The 23205-nt window shown below is 49.0% G+C and overlaps 1 protein-coding gene across 2 annotated transcripts in view; it reads right to left on the bottom strand.

Annotated features, from left to right (window-relative positions):
• Window positions 1-670: 670 nt before the first annotated feature.
• The window catches only part of RRN3 (RNA polymerase I transcription factor RRN3), a 454090-nt gene continuing 431555 nt past the window's right edge, over window positions 671-23205 (bottom strand). For both annotated transcript variants that reach the window (XM_085632098.1, XM_085632099.1), the window contains exon 18: window positions 671-5246. In XM_085632098.1, the coding sequence (XP_085488224.1) occupies window positions 5088-5246 (159 nt within the window). In that variant the 3' untranslated portion in view covers window positions 671-5087. The remainder of the gene's footprint in view (window positions 5247-23205) is intronic.

Consider the following 23205-nt stretch of genomic DNA (forward strand, 5'->3'; position numbering starts at 1 on the left):
TATTTCTAAAAGAGAAAGTGCTCCTTTTCCAAATGCAATCCACAACTGACTATGAAACGTTCCCTGTTACAAAATAACATTCCTGATCTAGAATTAAAGAAAGAAAAAAAACAGACAATCCTAAAAATAAAAGGAAAAATTACATATTTGTAAAGAGGCTCAACATAAAATATTACAAATTTTATGAACATATATTAGTAAAAAATATATGCAGAATTAATTATTAGTAGTGAAGTTAACAGTATTCTAAACTGTCACTTTAAACAGCAATTCAAAACAGATCTCGCAAGAGCATGAGAAACTTCTATGTAAGATAAGGAAAGGGTTTTGTGAGAGGCGAGGACAAAATAATTACCCTTTGAAAAATCCACTTGTTAGGTCTGATATTAGCCACAACCTTTTGTTTTTACTGAAATTGCATGTATACTAATACTCATAGGGACTTTCAGCAAACCCTCTTCATCCTCCGTGCTGTTATTGTGTCATTTATATTTTTCTTCTGCCCACTACAGCACACAGGATGTAGCAATGGGTCAGCCCACTTCAGTTGTTGGCTAATTTCTCTGTGAGTCACTAGAGCCTGCCCTTTTACACAGATCACATCCAATAGAATTTAGTTTCATACAATTCAAGGGACTGCTATACCAGTGTGTTCACAAACTAAAACACATTCACACTTTTAACCATTTTTTAATAGATTGACATGGGCCTCAACAATAACGTTTTGCAAAAATCATAACAAAACAAACACTGAAAGTTACAGAATGCTGGCATCCAATCTCATACCTACTGAGTTTGACAATGCTTATTTTGGGAGGTGATAAGGTCTTCAACAGTAGTCCTAAAAAAGTCTAAAAAGCAACATTTCACATATAAAGCCACACACCTCTCAGGAAACATCTTCAGCTACACAATCTAATTCACAACTTTTGTTTGCGAGGGAAACTAAGACATTACCACACTGTCTGTAGATCACAATAGTGGTGCAGTAGGATTAGGAAGATGGTGTTTGAGGTGGTATTTGAAGATGGTGTTTGAGGTGGTATTTGATGGTGGTGTGTCTGTTTTCATGAGTAGATGTGATTTGGTGTGTGTAAAAAGCCCAGTTAACCAGCACACATTGTCAGAGGAAATATAAGCGGAGAAGAGGGCAGATGCAGCCAGTGCTAAAAAACGCCACCATTCCAAAATGCAATAGTGCACCCACTGACAAACCAACAGTCGTTGCCGCTGTACAGTTGAAAGGTTTCTTGAGGCTTCACAGATAAACAAAGGATGCATGACCAGAGGCAGTGCAACCCTCCCTCACACACTAAACTGATGCACTCTTGCAGCAGCACCAAGCATAACATGGAAGACAGATGTAGAAGCTTCTTTACACAAAACCTAATTGATTTTAAAATTTGCTTGTAGATCCATGAACTTTGCAGCAGCCGTCCTGGCATCGATATAAAGCATAGCTGAGAGACCTACATATATCTGATCAGGAAATATGTGTAACTATCGAATGGAAAGATCACGACCCTCTGCCCGGAGAATTTATTTTTTCTTTTGTTTTCATTTGCAAGAACAGTGTTGAATGGCTGCTGCCTTTTTGACCACAGCCGCAGTTGAATGCATCTGGAAATATTCCGCGGAGTACTTCCATTTCATCAGGGTGAAGGGGCATCAGTGCTTACAGTAAAACAGCAGCTCCTTAACAAGCACTGGGCTCTCTTCTCTCGCCCTATCATTGAGAAAAACAGGCATATGATGATACATGGCCAACCGTCACATCGCAAGCAATTACCACGCTGTTTTAAGATCGTTAAAAGCATTACATCGCACGCATTTACTGCGCATGCTGTTGCCACGCGATTGTAGTTTCTCTGCTGCTTTGGAGCATTACAACGCAGTTCACTTAATCGCCTGCTGTTACATCGTATTTTTCACTGAGTTAATTCAGTTTCTGTGCCCTGTTGTTTTTCATTCTGGTGTTTTATGTTTCTTTAGTGTAATATTAAATGTCAACATACGCTCAACAAGCGATCACTTCAAAATTGTTCTCCATTATTACAATTAAAGCCTGTCAATTGTTATATGAAGCTGAAGTCCTTTTTATGGATTATTAACACGGAATTCTGTACATTTGCAAAGTATGAATAAAAATTGGTTTACTGAGACACTATTTATACAAGCGCTACAACAAAAGTCCTACCACACTTTCATCATCGATGTAAGTTTTATCTTGTGCAGGTTAGGTTGTGACACTGGTATAGGCTACAGCACCAGATTTACACGGGTATAGGCTACAGCACCTGATTTCCATCTGCTATGAAACCGGTACAGTAGTCATCAGGTTTAGCATAATCCGTCATTTTGCACCTGTCATCTGTGCGCGCATCTGTCATCGTGTGCATGCACCTGTCATGCTATCATCTTTTTGCATCTGTCATAATCCGTCATCTTGCACCTGTCATCTGTGCACGGATCTGTCATCGTGTGCATGCACCTGTCATGCTATCATCTTTTTGCATCTGTCATAATCCGTCATCTTGTGTTTTCAAACGTGCCGTCATCTTGCGCCGCATCTGTCATGTCATTGCAGCACAAATTCAATGTTCACACCCGTGTGATCTATAGTGCCAGTGCCTGTCATGTCATTGCAGCACGCGTTGGCATTGCTAGCGATGTAAATGTCAATGCGCCGCTGTAGCATGCGTTCTAAAAACATGCGATGTAAAAGCCTTCTGCGATGTGAAAGTCGCGTTGCAATGGCACCGCGTGAAAAGACTGTCTGTTTCCCGCATTTTCATGCAAACGGAATATGGAGTTACCTCGGCTACACCAATAGGCCACAGCATTGTGCCCTGCTACCCCTTCTCTCACCAAGGAAACGGATTCCAGCTGCAATTCCACCATTGCAAATTTCACAACAGTCAGAGGATTTCTGAATGGAGACACCTCTAATCCAGCTCCATTGCGACAGCCTCTCCACTGTGGTGAAATACCGGCTCCGTTTTTACCCACTAGATCTACTAAAAGGCAATAGCAATAATGAGGCAGGCAAAAGTAGCATAGAAAGATAACTACAAGTTTATAGCAGCGTGATATTACAGGTGCTACCTACTCCAGAGCACAACACAAACTCCACTTAGCACAGATATGTGACTGGCTTATAAAGACACAAAAACCTGCACTCATTCAGGCGGGACAAGAGGAACTCACACAACGACTATTAGAATAAATATGAGGGTGTGAGAATGGTTCAATGATTTTCTTTTTGTGTTCTGTTCCAAGATCATGTGGAAGTTACAGTGTGATCTGGAGCAACACGTCCATAATAACCACTAGCAAGAGTAGAACGTCAGAAACAAGGTGAGGCATGCAAGCCATGACAGATTCATTGAACTCTGATCAGAAACAGAGCTTGAAAGTTGGAAGGAATTCATCTCACTGTGGCGCTTTCACCCAGCAGTCATCATAGCATTACACCAGTATTGGCAACACACAAGTACGAGGGGCTTACACCCTGAAATGGACAGGTACCTGGAAGTAGGTTCTATGTATACTGAAAATGAACTCTCACCTGGAAGTGCTTGTGCTAACAGACTTCTAGAAGTGAAGCTTGCCAGGAAGTGAAAGGGTAAAAGGGCTGGAAATGCACACTAGCTCAGCAATAGTGACCAGAGGTAGCCAGGAGTTAACGATCACCCGCCATGATTTCTTTTACAGCTGCTGGAAGTGACCGATCACTCCACATGCAGGTTTTCTTAAAGGTGCTGAAGTCACCAATCACCTGGCAAGAGAACTACAGAGCCTTGCGTGCAGGACTCAAGGATGGCTTGAAAGTTAAAATGCCAAACGACTTTCAGCACTTCGTTCTCACACAGCCAAATTGGTGCAAGTTGATTTGGTGGCATCCGGTAGGGCGAATGAACAAATGAGATTGTTACTGCTATGGACCGTGATTTGATTATGTTCACCTCAAAGCATGGCTGAAACTTGTCCTTCGAAGTCTGCTGCTTTCTAAGGGCCTACACCGCTTTTGGGTGTACTCTTTTGGGGGCACCATCGCCTATAAAGCATCCAACAAGCACCATAATGCGGTGGTAGCAAATGGGCCGTGGCAGCAGAGAGGGAAACTGGAGTCAAACCATCAAGGCTCTGGGCATAAATGAGGCATAAGCAATAAGGCGAAACAGTGCACCTATAGGGGTTTGGGGAATAATGGCAGGGAGAGGAAAGCAGCGGTATCCACAGCAGTGCATCCCGTCGTTCACATGAAGCAAATCACTCTGTTAAGCGGAAACACAATTGACTTCTATGCAGTCTTGGTAATAAATTCATTCTTTTGCAAGAGTCCTGGAAGCAATAAGGAAGGACACAGTAATCCGGATTGTCAATTCTGTACTTCCTATGCCCTGTTCGAACATAACGGAAAAAGAGGCCAAACCATAAAAAGAAATGGCATTCAATAGTTATTCTGCCTATTCTGACCAAGCTGTTAATATGCAATTTGTTTTAAATAAACATTACAATTACCTGTGTTCCCAAAAAGGTGCTGCAATGTTAATCTTTAAAAAATATCAATGCAAACCATATCTAGAGATAAAAAAATCGTGCAACTATTTATAAAATAAAATTGCGACTAACAAATAAAGACGCTGGCCCTACAAAGATCAATTAAAATGAAAATTGTTTTGGGAGATGATCGCCTGGGGAGAAGATATTAAAGTGCATTTACAGTGTTAAAATGTTCCCTGTGCTAAATCGTCACAGGAAGGAAGCAGAAGGCAAATCAAGTGCCTTGTATTGAAACAGAGGTCTGCTTTTGCAGATAAAGTTGCAAACCATGGACGAATCTCGGTTGTTTTCTGCAGCACATTGAAGGGCAAGTAAGGTACTTCCCAATGACTTCAATTATTGTTTCTTCTCTTGGACATGAATCCACAACAAACTTGCATTAGTTCTTACCACGGTGTGGGGAAATCCATCAGATGAAACAAATACTCTTTTTTAATCTCATCCTCCATAAAATAAAAAATATATTTTTATAGTCAAAATAAATTATGTTTCATAAGTCTTTTAGTTTGCGATTTGAATCATCATAAATGCCGGTGTAGGTATGTGACAGGAGGGGATCCCACACTGCTTGTTGGGCTCTGGAACGGAGCATCATAGGAACTTGGCGTCATTCCTACCACTCCATCACTTTGTGGTGTCTCGCCTTTCAAAAAATCATCATCTTCCTCTGTAGAACGCTCCTGCACAAAGGTAGAGTAAAGCAATAAGAACAGGAGAGCAATAATTTAAAATAACTTCACTCACAAAGGCAACCAAAAAAGGATCAACATCGATACATACATGTAGGAAGTTGGCTCTGTATAAACGATACCAAAGTAAGGTATAGCGTGCACAGAGTCCAGTGGATCTCCAAAGGCTTACAGAGGTTAAAGTAGATAATACCTTACTTTCTATTTGTTGTAGTGCGGGTGAGCAATAAGGATTTATCAGACGGTTGTGTTAAGCATTTATTGTACACACTCAGGCAAGAAATGATGTTGCACACTCAAAGACTGAACTCAGACCAATTGTTTGTAGGAAAAATATTTATTTGTTGTATTTTATTTTTAGAACCAAGGAGGACTTGGTGCAGGTAAGTAAATGTAGTACTTTTCAAGAAAAATACAGTTGAATGCAGTTGGCATTGTTACAGGTAGGTCAAATGTTCAGAAACAGTTGAACTTACGTTTGCAGTTACTTTTCAGATTACATTTCAGGATTACTTTTTCTACTCAGTGTGATATGCCTAGATAGCACACTGGGACATTTCCTGCATAAAAGGTAAGTAAGTCAGTTTTTCTTATAACACAGTTTCTCAGGTTCTCATACAATTTCCAACTCCACACAGAAAAGCAGTCAATGCAGTCCTATGGGAGAAAATCAGGTTATCGGTTTTAAGATAAGTACTCAGTTTTGGGAGTTGGATTTCTGGGGTTAGAACCAGGGTTCCACCAGTGTCAAGGATGCACTTAAAGAACACCCTCAGCGGCACTAAGGCGACCGGGTACAGAGTGCAGAGGCCCAATGCTATCCAATGGGTAATAGTGCGCCACGGTTGGTGGCTGCTCACAGGCACGCCACTTGGATGTGGAAGCAAAGCTCCTAGGGTTTAGCTCAGGGCAAAGAGGGATCCAAGATAGCACACATGCTGCACGCACAGCGGCACAGGCGCGGCCGGGTTCAGGTTGTTGGATCGAAGTCAGGAGCCCTGTTGGTTTCAATGGGAAGGCTCCAGGCAGAACAAACACTGCAGGCTTGGGCACATAGATCTTCTGGCGGTGACAACCGGTTGGAGAGTAAAGTTAGGATGTTGAGGGATGCCGGGACACCATCGGTTGGACCACCCAAGGCCGTGGGTTATCAGGTGCAGGGTTGTCTTTTGGAGTCGGGTTTTCCTTACCAGCTCTGGTCGCGGTGGGGGGGGGGGGGATCCTCCAGAAAGGGGCTGCAGGCGTCGTCAGGAGACTTGAGAGAGGTCAGGGATCACTAGATCCCAGGTCAGGATAGCCGGGGAGACCTCCTCTTGGTGTTAGGCCACTCTAACTTGGGATGTGGGCGTCTGGTGCAGACTCGTGGATTTGGCCGGAGCCAGAGTCTGTTGGCAAGCAAATTCGGTGCTCTTGGGAGACCAAGTCTTTTTAGGGAAGGCAGCGCAGGTCTTCCAGGTTCTGGGGGGCTGCTGGCTGCAGGATATACAGGGATTTCGCTGGAGCAGGTCGAGGTCAGGGCAGGCCGGTAGGGCTGGGACCAAGTCAGTTGGTGTAGTCCTCTTCTTCTTTCAGTACGGCTCTTCGGTCCGTCTTTCTCTTTTTCTTGTATGAGGAGGAAAGGTTCCGAGTTGCCCCTAAATACTAAATTTAGGGGAGTTTCAGGTAGGTACAGTTTGGGACCACTGGGTCCCTTGCTTGGGGTGGGTACACCCCCTATTATGCCACACTCCAGTGGAAGGGGGGCATAATCCTCACTCTGGTTGGCTGGTTCAAGATCTTCAAGATGGCACAGACTGCGAGTTGTCCTTCGCCTCGCCTACCCCACCTGAGGAGTGGGGTTGGCAAAGGGGGGCACAAATCTCCTCTTATCTTGGTTTGCCGCTGAAATTCCCGCCTAAAGTGGGGGTCAGAACCGGTGGGGGCCAGTTGCTGGGAGTAGCAAATGGCTGGGTCAGCTCACAAAGGCGGCAAGCCTTTGAAGCTTCCCCTTCGGGGACCCTGCTCATCCTGAAGGAGGACGGTTGACACCTCTACCCAGGATGTGCTTTGTTTCAGAACCCCGAGAGCGGGAGTCTCTCGACTCAGGGATCCAGAAACATGTCTGGGGGTGGCACCTGGTGAACAGCCAGTCAGCCAGGACACTAGAGTTAGGTCGTTTTCAGGGTGAATCTCTAATATGCCCTCTGAGTCCATTTTGCATTAAATCCCACACTGGCATCCGTGTGGGTTTAATAGGCTGAGAAGTTTGATACCAAACCTCTCAGACTTCAGTAAAGCCATCATAGAGCTGTGTAGTTCGGGGTGCCAAACTCTCAGCCCATGGTTTTAAATAGCTTTACTGCGCTTACAATACCTGTGAATGGCACAGGTTTTGGAAGGGGCCCAGGGATAATGCCTCTGTGCCCTAACCTGTGGTATAGTGAACCCTGCCTTAGTACTGTAAGGCCTGCTAGAGAAGTGACTGACCTATGCCACAGGCAGTGTTTTGTTGGGCATGGCACACAGGTAGGTGTGCCATGTCGACTTTTTATAGGGTCTTCCCCCCAACACACAGACTGCACTGGCAGTGTGTATGGATCAGGGGTGGAGTCTCTGAGGATGGCAAAATAGATGCTTCAGCCCTGATAGACATTCTCTAGCTACAAGGCCCTTGGTGCCCCCGGCAACTATTTACCTCGGACTTATATGTAGGCCAGAGGAGTGCTAATGTGGGAGCAAAGGTACAGTTTGGGGGAAAGAACACAAGCAGTGGGTACCTGATTAGCAGGAACACAGGGCACACTTGGTCAAGAGGCATCAAACATCAGGCAAAAAATAGGGGGCGGGGTGACATGCAAAAAGGGGCACTTTCCTACAAACGAAATGAGGATAACCTTTCCCAAGAGAGTCTTCATTGTTGAAGTGGAAAATCCATCTGCATTGGCATGGGCAGTCCCTGATCTGTGTTCCACTGTAAAGTCCATTCCTGGTAGGGATATGGACCACCTCAAAAGTTGGAGTGGCTCAACACCACAAGGAGGTCTCCCCGGCGATCCTGACTGGTGATCCCTGACCTGCCTCGAGTCTCCAATCGACACCTGCAGTCCCTTTCTGGAGGATCACCGAAGCCGGTAAGAAAAACCAGATGCCTAAAGACACCCCTGCAGCCGACGTCCCACGGCACTGACATCAAGTGTCTCTAGAGGTAGGTCTGGAAGTGCTGTCCACTAGGTCCTTCTTGTTTCATTCTCAATTGCCAGAAGTTTCTTGGTCTTCCCTCGTTGCAACTCACTTTAATCCAATAATGTGCTTTCAACCATCTCATCCTGCAGTGGAGCGGACAGACATTTAGCTTGCTTTCCAGGCCTGCACATCTATGCATGGCCAACAGAGCTTGAACTTTGTCCACTGCTCGCTGGCACAAGATGGCCACTTGTCCCCTCCCATCCTCCCCAATATGTGTAGCACTTCCATTCATGTAACTCTGCTCTAATCAGCTACCGACCAAACAGTGTAGTGTGCGAGTGCCCCAGTTCCTCCCAGCAGAAATGAGGGCTTGCATCATATGGCAGTTTTCTTTGCGGTGCCAAACCAGAACTCACCACCCTGGTATTCTCACTGCTTCGGGCATACCACAACCCTAATTTATTTTTTGCGTTTTTAAATAGTGCATAAAAAAAATCAAATTGATAACAGTGCACTTTACATAGAAACTGTCAAGAATTCCTGTCATGCGAGGGGAGGAAAACACGCCCTTATGTAAACAGGAGAGCTGTTACATAACTCAAGGAAAACACGCCCTTATGTAAACAGGAGAGCTGTTACATAACTCAAGGAAAACACGCCCTTATGTAAACAGGAGAGCTGTTACATAACTCAAGGAAAACACGCCCTTATGTAAACAGGAGAGCTGTTACATAACTCAAGGAAAACACGCCCTTATGTAAACAGGAGAGCTGTTACATAACTCAAGGAAAACACGCCCTATAAAGGGAGGAACCGGGAGGTACATCGCTGTCGGATATTGTGTTCACACCGACGTACCTGCTTAGTGAAGAGCAGTGTTCCGGAGTGGTGCTCCAGTAAGGCAAGAACGGAGGTAGGTCGAGTCGTTACTCCCTGGGCCGTGTGTTGCCCCATCGTCACCTGTGAAGGACCCGGAAGCTCTACCGGATAACCATTGAGCTTCGCTGTTTGACTCGGCTGAGTCAAAGCGCAGTGGCGCTTTTGCTGGTTGGAGTCATAACTCCCAGCCCGACCAGAGATACAGGGACTGCCAGCTGTAACGCACACCAGGAGGTGTTTGCCGCGTTACAGACTCGGAAGTCCACGGGATCGATCGAGCGGCTGCTCTCGGTTCAGTCTTTTTTGCTTGTGATTGGGGTATCGGTGACGCATCACCAGGAGGTGACTCCGCGTCCCGGTGCAGTCTGAGGAAGAGGTTGAGCGGCTGCTCCCTTCAGGTAGAGACCCCGGCTGGGTGTTTCCCTGACTCCTCGATTCTCCCCAACACTCTTCGTGCCCCTCACAGCCTACCGATTGGCATTGTCGGCCATTTCATTTCTGCCCTCTGTTGGCATACGCCGGGATCGGCGTATATGCAGAGGACGGTTAGGACCATCCGTGCTGTGGGCTGGTAACGTACTTAGCCTGGAGGATTCCAGTGACTATAACCTTTGTTTATTCCTTGTATTATTTTTGCCTTCATTAAAATAACTAAACCTTCACAAGTGGTTGCGTTCTCATTATCGTGTCTGTTAAACGATCCTGAGACGTTCAGGGCGTTACAAAATATCCGACCTTAATAACACTAACTGTCTCCCGGTCGATAACAGACATGGCAACACTTGATGATGTGCTGGCTGCTTTAGCGACCGTGCAAATTGAATTGGCTGCCTCCAGGCAAGAAACAGCCGATGTAAAAGCCAGACTGGATGCTATCCAATTGGACCCGCTCACGCCCAGCACCTCCCTCACGAACCAGACCCCTGCGGTAGTAGTGGAAATGCCGGTAGCCGTCCCCTTGGCAACACCAGAGAGGTACAGTGGGGATCCTAACACAGTGCAGGTATTCCTCACACAAGTGGCGCTACATTTATCGTGCAAACCAAGGGCGTTCCCCACGAGTCAGGCTCGTGTGGCTTTCCTTATATCCTATTTGGCTGGAAACGCGGCACAATGGGCCGTACCTCTGGTGAGCAGGGACGACCCCATCTTATGTGATTGGGGTGCTTTTCGCGAGGAATTCCTGAAGGTCTTCGACAGAAGGGCTGACTCGTATACGGCGGACCGTGAAATGCTTGAGTTAAGACAGGGATCCAACGACCTGGTGCAGTATCTCAACGCGTTCCGAAGGCTGGTTGCGGAAACCAAGTGGCCTGTTGCTAAACAGACGGCGCTCTTCCATCACGGGCTGTGCGATGAGCTCAAGGACGCCGTGGCTAATATTGACCCACAACCCAAGACATGTGAGGGCCTTATCAACCTGGTATTACGGCTGGAACATAGGCTAAGTGAAAGAAAGGGGGATCATGGGAGAAAAGGAAAATCCCTTCCATCCTATGTGACAGTGGGAAGTCCTGAAACTGCCACCGCATCCAAGGGAGAACCCATGGACATCGGCGCAATACGAGCGAGCCTCACAGCCACGGAGAAAGAGTCACGCCGTAAACAAGGATTGTGCCTATATTGTGGCAAAAAAGGCCACTACGTACGTGAATGCCCTGCCAAACCGAAGACGTCACGTTATCGGGCCAACCGGTCGGTAACAGCCGTGGTGGACGTACCGGCGGAAAACTAGAGGACTCCCAGACCAAAGAAGGGGCATCTCGGAGTCACTCATCCATCCCTTCACTTTCCAACTCGGTCACTAAGGGACAACGACACCTGTTTCTCACGGTGCACGTGGGAGTGCATGACCAGTGGATACCCGTTGTGGCCATGGTGGATTCAGGGGCCACTGGCATGTTTATGGACCACAACGAGGCATGCAGGCTAGGGCTAGTACTTCTTCCCAAAGCTGTACCCGAAGACGTCTATGCTGTAGACGGAAGGCGATTGGTGACGGGGCCCATCGGGCAGCACACGGGGGTCCTTCCGATGAGATGTGGGAGGAACCATTTGGAACAAATCGATTTTAACATCATCCGAGCGCCCCAATATGGCGTTATATTGGGATTGCCGTGGCTACAGAAACACAACCCCTCTGTGGATTGGCCAACACATCGCATCGAACTGACGTCACCGTATTGCATCCTGCATTGTGGAATAAGAACGGAATCCTTTGACGCAGATGAGAGCGGGAGTCAGACGGTGGCTACAGCGGCAGAAAAAGATGTGGCTCTCCCCCAGGCTTATCACAGTTTTGAGGATGTATTTGATGAGGTGAAGGCGGAAGTGCTACCACCACATAGACAGTTTGACTGCCAGATCGACCTGGTGCCAGGGGCCAGCGTTCCCAGCGGCAGGCTGTATGCCCTGACGGAGCCTGAAAACGTGCATCTCCGGGGGTACCTGGATAAACTCCTCAAGCTAGGATTCATCCGCCCGTCCAAGTCTCCGGCCGCCTCGCCACTCTTCTTCATCCCGAAGGCTAATGGGGAGCTGAGAGCCTGTGTGGACTTTAGGGCATTGAATGCGATAACCGTAAAGAATCGGTACCCCTTGCCTCTCATCAGTGTACTTCTGGAACAGGTCAAGAAAGCTCGTATCTACACCAAGTTGGATTTGAAAGGGGCATACCATCTGGTGCGCATGAGGGACGGAGACGAGTGGAAGACCGCCTTTAAGACCAGGTTCGGCCTTTTTGAGTACCTCGTCATGCCGTTCGGTCTGTGCAACGCCCCGGCAGCCTTTCAGTACTTTTTGAATGAGGTATTCAGAGAGGAGTTGGATATCTACGTGGTCGTATATATCGACGACATCCTCATCTATTCGTCCAGTGTGGAGGAGCACGTACACCACGTCAAAGCTGTGCTCCAAAAGCTGAGGGAAAACATGCTGTTTTGTAAACTCAGCAAGTGTGACTTCCACGTCACATCCGTGGAATTCCTCGGAGTGATGCTGAGTCCAGAGGGACAGGAGATGGCAGAACGAAAGATCAAGGCGGTGAAAGAATGGCCGGTGCCCCAAAGCGTGAAGGACGTCCAAAGTTTCATTGGCTTCGCCAACTTTTACAGGCGGTTTATAGATGGATTTTCAGGATTGGTGGCCCCAATCACACAGCTACTGAGGAAGTCCAAGGAGTTTGTCTGGTCCCCTGAAGCGAACACAGCCTTTGAGGCCCTGAAAAGCGCCTTTGGTAAGGCGCCGGTGTTGTCTCACCCCGATCCGGATCTCCCCTACGTGGTGGAAGCGGACGCATCGGATGTGGCGCTGGGGGCTATCTTGTCCCAACGCAACCACGACACAGGGGTGCTTCATCCCGTTGCGTACATGTCCCGCAAACTCAACGACGCCGAACGCAACTACCATATTGCGGAGAAGGAGCTTCTCGCAATCAAGGACGCCTTCACCGAATGGAGGCATTGGTTGATGGGGGCAAGACATGTGGTATCGGTGTACACGGACCATCGGAACCTACAGTTCATGACGGCCACGAGACACCTTTCTCCCAGACAGCTGCGGTGGATGATCTTCTTTGCGGGGTTCAACTTCCGCATCACATATCGGCCGGGGACGGAAAACCGGAAGGCGGACGCCCTGTCCCGTCAATCTGCAGTTAAGGAACCATTGCCTGCGACCGAGCATTCCATCATTTCCCCGAGGATGGTATTGGGGGTTATCCAACCGGATACTTTCCTGAGGGGAATAAAGAGAGGGATCAGGTCATTCGCATGGCGGAGGTGGCTCCTCAGTCACAGAGAATGGCAGCTGAAGGACGGGATACCCCTGAAGGGCAGGTGCCTATTGATACCCACGCCTAGGCTAAGGAAACAAGCATTCATCTGGTGCCATGACTCTCCATGCGCAGGTCATTTGGGCTTTGAGAAAACGGTGGCTAGCATGGGACGGCATTTCTGGTGGCCAACCATGAGAGTGGATGTCAGGAGGTGGGGACAAGAGTGTCCTACGTGTGTGTGACGGAGTGTCAGGGACAGGCGGGACACAACGTTGTTTTAAACGGGGTTTTATTGCCAAGTAATGCTTTCTATATACACGGTCTGCCAGTGTCCGAGATGATTTTTCAGTTCTTTAGGCTCTCGATGTTGTTACTCTCTCTTCTCTCCTCTTCTTTCCTATTCCGTCCAGACAGCAGGCGGTACGTGCGCAGTATCTCCCCGGAGCAAGGCGATCTCCCAGCCGGAAGGAAACAAAGAGACAAAAGGCTATGTCAGGGGACCGTGTTACTAGGTTCGTTCCCTAACTCCGGGACCGGGTGTGAGGAAAGACTACCACCAGTGCTTTGACCCCTTTTCCCCTCACGCTGTGCCTATTCCAGTGCTGACTAAGGGAAGGGAACACGGGAAACACCTCTCCTACACCGGCGGTCTGCCTTCTTTACCTAACCAGCCCGCTACTCGGTCACGTACCTGACCGAGCCACGCTCCTCCCCTGGGAACGCGGCTGGGCGAAGCGCGGTGTCCTGGGCCTCCTGGCCGTCCGAAGTTCGTCTCGCTTCCTCTTTCTTCGCTCCGCTCCTCTCCTGGTCCTTGTTCGTTCCGCTCCTCTCCTCGTCCTCGTTCACTCCGCTCCGCTCCAACACTCCTCCTGGAAACGCCGTCCGACTCACTGTGCGGTTCTTCCTGTTTTGGCTGCTCCCACTCGGTGACGTCATAGGAGGGCGGGTACAGCGCCTCGTAGCCTTCGCTCCACTTAAAGGGACCTGCACCTTCTGGTCTCGATCCTTGCTGTTGGTCCATGAAGGAGAACCAGTCCTCCTGCTGAGGGGTTACAAGAGGAGATGAGACCGGTCTGGGAGTCCACCACTCCTTATCGTTATAGTCCTCTTCATATCCCGCACTGTCACATACCTCCCCCCCTGGATTCTCCCGTTCGGGGAGATACACAGAGCGCGACAGAAAGTCCGCATTCCCATTGTCCCTGCCCTTCCGGTGGCACACCGTAAAAGAGAATGGTTGGAGGGACAGAAACCAACGTAGAATCCTGGGATTCTGGCTCTTATTCCTGTACATCCACCGGAGGGGGGCGTGGTCCGTGTACAGGAGGAAGGGTTTGCCTTCCAGGTAATAATGTAGCTTCTCAATCGCCCACTTAATAGCCAAACATTCACGCTCTATTGTGGGGTATTTACGCTCCCTGGGGAACAATTTCCTACTCACATACAATAAGGGATGTTCCGCCCCGTCCTCCCCTAGCTGAGACAAAACCGCCCCAATCCCTGTGTCTGAGGCGTCTGTGGCTACAATAAATGGTTTGGTGAAATCAGGGGAAACCAATACCGGGGAGGTGGTTATGGAGGTTTTTAGCTGCTGAAAGGCCCGTAACGCCTCTTCGCTGGGGTGTCTTAACCATTTGCCGGGGCTCTCCTTTTTTAGGAGGTCCGTTAAGGGGGAGGCCGTTTCGGCGAATCGGGGTAGGAACCTTCTGTAATACCCTATTAGGCCCAAGAAGCCTCTTAGTTGTTTCTTTGTAGAGGGAAACGGGGTTCCAGTTATAGCCTTGATTTTCTCGACCTGGGGGGCTATGACTCCGTCGCCGAGGACATACCCCAGATACCTGACCCGTTGGAAACCTACCCGGGACTTTTTGGCGTTCACATGGAGGCCGGCCTGTTGTAAGGTTTTCAGGATGATGGACACGTGGTGTAAATGCTCGGTCCAGGAAGAGCTGAAAACGACAATGTCATCCAGATAAGCCGAACTAAAGGTGGGATACGGCTTAAGGAGGGTGTTCATCAATCGCTGAAAAGTCGCGGGAGCCCCATGTAAACCGAAGGGTAAGACCGTGAATTCAAACAATCCTTGCTCCGTAGAGAAAGCGGTCTTCTTCCGGTCAGCTTCTCTCAAAGGTACCTGCCAGTAGCCTTTGGTTAAGTCAAAGGTCGTGATATATCGGGCATCTCCTATCCTCTCTATGAGTTCATCCACCCTCGGAATGGGATATGCATCGAAGGTAGATATCTCGTTCAAGGCGCGGAAATCCATACAAAATCGTGTGGATCCATCGGGTTTGGGAATCATCACGATAGGTGACATCCAGTCGCTGGAGGAGGGTCTTATCACCCCTAGCCGTAACATCTCGTGGACTTCTTTTTGGATGGCCTGTCTTCTAGCCGCCGGAATCCGATATGGTTTCTGTCGGATGATTCGGCCGGGTAGGGTCTCGATCCCATGCTCTATCACGTCAGTCCGTCCCGGGGCATTGGAGAACATGGCCTCAAACGGCGCCAAGGTATCCGTCAAGTCTTTCTTCTGCTCTTGGGTGAGTTCGGGATTTACCACTAATTCGTCTAGAGTTGTTTGAGACTTGTTGTTGGTGGGTACTAAAAAATGGGCAGCCCGGGGAGGCGGGCCGATCCACTTTTTTAACAGGTTTATATGGTAGCTTTGAATTTTCTTTGGAGAAACTTGTATGCCGTAAGTGGTGTCCCCGATCTTATGTCTTACCGGAAAGGGACCCTGCCACTCCTTTCTGAATTTACTGCTAGAGGTGGGTAGGAGGATTAACGCCCAGTCTCCCGGCTGTAGCCTCCGTAGTTTTGTCCCCTTGTCATAATACTTCTTCTGTTTTTCTTGGCTTCTTTCCAAGTTCAGGAAAGCCAGATCCCGTAACTTGCCTATTTTGGACTTTAGCTGACTGGTATATTCCAACAGGGTTTGATGATCTTGTTTATCTTCGGTCTCCCATGCGTCTTTGGTCATTTCCAAGAGGGATCTTGGTTGACGGCCGTACAGTAGTTCGAACGCCGAACAACCGAGGCTGCTTTGCACTTGGGACCGGATGACGTACAACGCTAATGGAAGCATTTTGTCCCACTCCTTCCCCTCCACGGTTAACATTTTCTTCAGTGTGTTTTTCAATGTTCGGTTATATCGCTCCACGAGTCCGTCGGTCTGTGGGTGATAGACTGAGGTGCGCAGTTGACCGATCTCGAGGGTGCGACAGACTTCCTTCATTAATCTTGACGTAAAGGGCGTTCCCTGATCTGTAACCACCTCTTTTGGGAATCCAACTCTGGCGAACAGTTCCACCAGTTTGTCCGCAATGGCTTTCGTATTCGGTGTTTGCAGCGGGAAGGCCTCCACGAATCTCGTGGCATAGTCCACTATTACGAGGGCGTGGATGTGTCCCTTACGGGTACGCGGAAGGGGGCCTATCAGGTCCATACCAACTCTTTCGAACGGAGTCCCTATTATGGGCATGGGCTTCAGGGGTGCCGGGGGTGGGTGGTAGTCGCTTCTCTTCTGGCAGGTTTCGCAGGTGTTGCAATATTTCTCTACATCTCTATAAATCCCTGGCCAATAGAAGTGCCGTAGAACAGTAGAGGTGGCCTTTTCCTTTCCTACGTGGCCGGCGGTCAGGTGGCTATGTGAAAAGAACAGGACTTGGTCCCTGAAGGGCTGGGGCACCAATAGCTGGGGCGGTTCCCCTTCTTTTCCTTCCCTATATAATAAGTCATTGCGGATGATAAACCGGGGAAACCGGTCCTCTTCCTGGGTTTGGTTCTGGTGGGCCTGTTCCCATGCATTAAAAAGGGTTCGATCGTTGGACTGCGCAAACCGAAAACTCCGGTCCGTAATCCATGGATCGGGACTAATCATAGCCGAAGCTGGGGGGTTGACCTCTTTCTTTCCCCGGATTTCTTCTCTAAAGAGGGCCAAGAACCCCGGGTTGTCTACCCCTAGTATAACCTCCTCGGGTAATGTTTCTACTACCCCCACCTTTACCTTTTGAGTGGGATGCCTCAGGGGCGTTATCGGGACCAAAGCCAGGGGGTATGGTTTCACGTCCCCATGGATACATCGGATGTGGACGGTCTTATGTGCTAGATATTGGTGGGGACGTACTAGAGTTTTCCTTACCACTGACTGTCTACAGCCTGAATCTAACAGGGCTCGTACCCAGGTCCCATTTATTGTTACCCGTACATGAAAGGAGGTCCCCAACTCCGCCGAGTACATCACGGCCTTAGGCAAGTACCCAACTTCCATGGGTTCCTCTGTGCGTCTCTTGGGGCATAGACGTGCTATGTGGCCCCATTCTCCACAGTCATAACATTGCGGTCCCTGGAACACAGGCGGGTCCAGGCGAGCGGGTTTGGGTCGCCCCCCCTCAATTGCACGTTGGTTTTTCCGCTCTGCCCGAGGCAGAGGACCTCCTTTGGGTGGTTTTTCAGTGTCCCCAGGAAAGTATCTGGGTTGGGCTCGCCCGAACTGTGTGGCCATCTCGATGGTCTGGGCCACGGACAGGTTCGAATGTTGTCTGAGCCACCTCTGTGTCCCGTAAGGCAAAGTGTCCAAGAACTGTTCTAAGTAGATTCGGTTCATAATATCTTCCTTGGAACTGGATTCGGGTTTTAGCCACTTATCCGCAGCCATCTTTAATCTAAAGTATAGTGTCTTTGGATTTTCTCCTACTCGGCCCTTTTCTCTTCTGAACCGCAGACGATAGGCCTCGGCGTCAAGCCCTAGATGCTCCAGAATGATGTCTTTGATAACCGCATAGGGAGTCGCTCCTGTGGGATTGGCGACTTGATATGCCGCTTGTGCTTCTGCGGATAACAGGGGAGCGAGAAAGAACGGCCATTTGTCTTCGGTCCAGCCACAGGCCCTGGCTACTCTTTCGAAATTTGTTAAGAAGGCATCCGGATCTTCCCCTGGCACGTACTTTTGTAAGGAGATACCGGTTGGATGGGGCCCATGGGGTCGTAGTTCCGAGGTCATTGCTCTCCCGGGCTCGGGAGAGGGTTTCTTTAAGGCTTCTAGCTGTGCCGCCACGGTGTTCTGAAACACTTCCCTGTCCGCCTGGGCCGACGTCATCTGGCGCTCCACGGCCCATCCTAGCTTTTCTTGTCCCTGCACCAAGTGCTGTATGAGGGCCTCCATCGTGTTGCTGACGGAGTATGATGGAAATCCCACTTCTGACACCAGTGTGACGGAGTGTCAGGGACAGGCGGGACACAACGTTGTTTTAAACGGGGTTTTATTGCCAAGTAATGCTTTCTATATACACGGTCTGCCAGTGTCCGAGATGATTTTTCAGTTCTTTAGGCTCTCGATGTTGTTACTCTCTCTTCTCTCCTCTTCTTTCCTATTCCGTCCAGACAGCAGGCGGTACGTGCGCAGTATCTCCCCGGAGCAAGGCGATCTCCCAGCCGGAAGGAAACAAAGAGACAAAAGGCTATGTCAGGGGACCGTGTTACTAGGTTCGTTCCCTAACTCCGGGACCGGGTGTGAGGAAAGACTACCACCAGTGCTTTGACCCCTTTTCCCCTCACGCTGTGCCTATTCCAGTGCTGACTAAGGGAAGGGAACACGGGAAACACCTCTCCTACACCGGCGGTCTGCCTTCTTTACCTAACCAGCCCGCTACTCGGTCACGTACCTGACCGAGCCACGCTCCTCCCCTGGGAACGCGGCTGGGCGAAGCGCGGTGTCCTGGGCCTCCTGGCCGTCCGAAGTTCGTCTCGCTTCCTCTTTCTTCGCTCCGCTCCTCTCCTGGTCCTTGTTCGTTCCGCTCCTCTCCTCGTCCTCGTTCACTCCGCTCCGCTCCAACACTCCTCCTGGAAACGCCGTCCGACTCACTGTGCGGTTCTTCCTGTTTTGGCTGCTCCCACTCGGTGACGTCATAGGAGGGCGGGTACAGCGCCTCGTAGCCTTCGCTCCACTTAAAGGGACCTGCACCTTCTGGTCTCGATCCTTGCTGTTGGTCCATGAAGGAGAACCAGTCCTCCTGCTGAGGGGTTACAAGAGGAGATGAGACCGGTCTGGGAGTCCACCACTCCTTATCGTTATAGTCCTCTTCATATCCCGCACTGTCACAGTGTGCTACCATGAAGGCCGACCATGGCCGAACCCAAGGGCTCTTACATCCACTTCCGACCCCGGATAGACCATGGGATAGCATATCACTGGACTTCGTGGTGGGCCTACCGGTAGACCAGGGGATGACGGCAATACTGGTGGTGGTGGATTACTTGACGAAAATGGGGCACTTCATCCCCTGCAAGAGAGTCCCTACGGCCGGGGAATTGGCGTCACTACTCCTAAAGAATGTGGTACGACTGCATGGATTACCTGGGGTGATCGTGTCGGACCGGGGGTCGCAGTTTACTGCGCAATTCTGGAAGACTTGGTGCACTGCGCTGCATGTTAAGACCGCCCTGTCCACCAGCTACCACCCTCAAACGGACGGCCAAACCGAGCGCCTGAACCAAACGCTCAAACAGTATCTGCGATGTTTTGTGGACCAGGGCAGGGAAGAATGGGTCGACTTGCTATGGGTTGCAGAGATAGCCTATAACAACGCCACTCACAGCTCCACACAGTCATCTCCATTCTATAGCAACTATGGCCAACATCCCAGGTTCTTGCCATTTCTACATCCGTTCAGAGAGGACAGGATTCCCGCCACAGCGGACAGGGTGGCACACATAAAAGACACGTTGATGCGCTCAAGGGCTGTCCTAATAGAGGCCAAGAGAAGATACAAGGCTGCGGCAGACAGGAAGAGAAGGCCCGGGCCACTGTACCGCACTGGAGACTACGTCTGGATATCCACAAGAAACATGAGGTTTCGAAAGAACAGTGTGTTCCATCCCAAGTACATGGGCCCCTATCGAATTACCAAGTGTATGGGTCCCGTGAACGTGAAGGTGTGCTTGCCCCAGTCATTACGGATACACCCTGTCTTTCATGTATCATTGCTCAAACCAGCACCCTCCAAGCCGTCTGGGACACCTAGGCCGGTATGCGTGGAGTCGGAGGTGGAGTATGAAGTGTCGGGCATACGGGCGTCCAAATGGCGCAGGGGGAAGCTGTGGTACCTGGTTGCGTGGAAAGGCTAAGGCCCGGAGGAGCAGTCATGGGAACCGGCTGAAGGGGTTCATGCTCCGCGCTTGGTCTCCTTGTTCCATCGGCGTTTTCCTGCCAGCGCTGGACCCGTGGGGAGCCGCTGAGAGGGAGGATGTACTGTCAAGAATTCCTGTCATGCGAGGGGAGGAAAACACGCCCTTATGTAAACAGGAGAGCTGTTACATAACTCAAGGAAAACACGCCCTTATGTAAACAGGAGAGCTGTTACATAACTCAAGGAAAACACGCCCTTATGTAAACAGGAGAGCTGTTACATAACTCAAGGAAAACACGCCCTTATGTAAACAGGAGAGCTGTTACATAACTCAAGGAAAACACGCCCTTATGTAAACAGGAGAGCTGTTACATAACTCAAGGAAAACCCGCCCTATAAAGGGAGGAACCGGGAGGTACATCGCTGTCGGATATTGTGTTCACACCGACGTACCTGCTTAGTGAAGAGCAGTGTTCCGGAGTGGTGCTCCAGTAAGGCAAGAACGGAGGTAGGTCGAGTCGTTACTCCCTGGGCCGTGTCTTGCCCCATCGTCACCTGTGAAGGACCCGGAAGCTCTACCGGATAACCATTGAGCTTCGCTGTTTGACTCGGCTGAGTCAAAGCGCAGTGGCGCTTTTGCTGGTTGGAGTCATAACTCCCAGCCCGACCAGAGATACAGGGACTGCCAGCTGTAACGCACACCAGGAGGTGTTTGCCGCGTTACAGACTCGGAAGTCCACGGGATCGATCGAGCGGCTGCTCTCGGTTCAGTCTTTTTTGCTTGTGATTGGGGTATCGGTGACGCATCACCAGGAGGTGACTCCGCGTCCCGGTGCAGTCTGAGGAAGAGGTTGAGCGGCTGCTCCCTTCAGGTAGAGACCCCGGCTGGGTGTTTCCCTGACTCCTCGATTCTCCCCAACACTCTTCGTGCCCCTCACAGCCTACCGATTGGCATTGTCGGCCATTTCATTTCTGCCCTCTGTTGGCATACGCCGGGATCGGCGTATATGCAGAGGACGGTTAGGACCATCCGTGCTGTGGGCTGGTAACGTACTTAGCCTGGAGGATTCCAGTGACTATAACCTTTGTTTATTCCTTGTATTATTTTTGCCTTCATTAAAATAACTAAACCTTCACAAGTGGTTGCGTTCTCATTATCGTGTCTGTTAAACGATCCTGAGACGTTCAGGGCGTTACAGAAACTCAATTAAAAATCAAGCTGAGAAAAGGGCAAACAGTGAGTCTAAGAAATAAGCAACATGAGATGTATCAGCAATGATTACATCAGGGACCCTTAATCTTTGCATTGGTTAAGGCCCATGGCAATTCTCATTAATTAAGGACCATGTGTTCCAGTATTTTAGTCAATACTGTTAACTTGAAAACCCATGAGACTTATAAACTAACAATAGTGGGCCAGAATTTTAAGATGAGCAAACAGGATTCTTGGATATCATCAGTGACACAGTTCAGTTGCACCATGCAGGGAGCAATTCTAGATTCTGAGCAGCAAATAAAAAAAAATAACACTGATTTAGTTGATATTTATACACTACCCTAATAGTATTTCAAAGATAAATGAAGCCTGAAAGGTGGCTCCATAACAAACTTCAGAGATTAGATTTTTTTAAACAAAATCTGACTTTTTCAAAAACCTAAGCATGGTCAGTAAAGAACAAGGTACTTTCTTTGAGTAATGGTCTTTCTGGCTGATACTATCTAGCCACAGATTTCTTATCTTTTGAATATTCTCCAGGAGTCAGAATGGAGCTGGAAACTTTTCCAATGTACCTCTGTGCACTGGATGGTGGTGCTGTACGCCTCCACACGGACTTGTTCTGCTTCAAAGTGACGTGGGGGACTATATTGGTACCACTCCCTCGCTCGGATGTCAGTTGCTTTTGTGATGGTCTGTGGCCCTGGACGCAGAGCCCCAAAAGCAAATTGATATACCAGTGTGTAGATTCCTGCACTTGGGACTATATTATTGGCTAGAGTCCAATCACAGAACAGGGAGGATGTCAGGATTGATGAGGAATTTGCGGTTACATAGAGTCTCTACCATTAACAGCACTATCTTCTTCTGATAAAGACTTCTAGCCACAGATTTCTCATCTTCTGAATAGATACGGAAGCAGTACCTCAATACAAGGCGGGCTGTGAATGAATTGTAACCATTAAGTCCGGCAGGACTGAGCGGGCAAGGTGCCCTTCTCGGTAGACTTGGCTGTCCAGTCCAGACAATAGTGCTTTGTGAACGTAAGGAGGGATGCCTACATAGCTGTCTGGCAGAAGGGTAGGACAGGGACACCATGTTATAATGCAGTAGTAGCAGCTTTGGTACTGGTGGAATGAGTGCGCAGTCGATCCTGAGGCTGATTCTTTGCCAATGCGTAACAGATCTTAATGCAGAACACAATCCAGCATGAGAAGGTATTCTTCTGCACAGCCTTGCCTTTTAGCCATCTAGTGAACCCCAGAAACAGGTATTCGTTCCCCACCCCGCCCCCCCTGGCGGACTTTGGTAAGACCGATGCAGAAGCTATGCACACTTTTGGGGTCCAAGCAAAGAAATCTCTCCTCCTCCTTAAAGGAGTAAGGCTGGGCACAGAACACCAGCAGGCTAACAGTTTGATCAACATGAAATGGCATCACAACTTTTAGTAGAAAGGATGCCTTAGTTTACAGAACCAGTTTATCAGAGAAGAAGGTTGTGTATAGTGGATGAACACACAGAGAATGAATCTCACTCAGATTCAGATTTACAAATACGTTTATTTAGACCATAGGTCTTTAAACAGAAAAGACATAATACAATAAATATTTAAAACTCATTAAAATCCACAATCAACTACACCATTATAATAGCCTTATCTCGCTCTTGTGCCATGCTAATGTGTAGGCAACAAGGATCACTGTTTTAATGGTGAAGGGCCGTAGGGGTCAATTGTATACACAGGAAATAAGTAAGGACTAGATTGAGGTCCCATTGGGGCATCAT

This window comes from Triturus cristatus, chromosome 10 (assembly GCF_964204655.1).
Source record: "Triturus cristatus chromosome 10, aTriCri1.1, whole genome shotgun sequence".
NCBI lineage: Eukaryota > Metazoa > Chordata > Amphibia > Caudata > Salamandridae > Triturus > Triturus cristatus.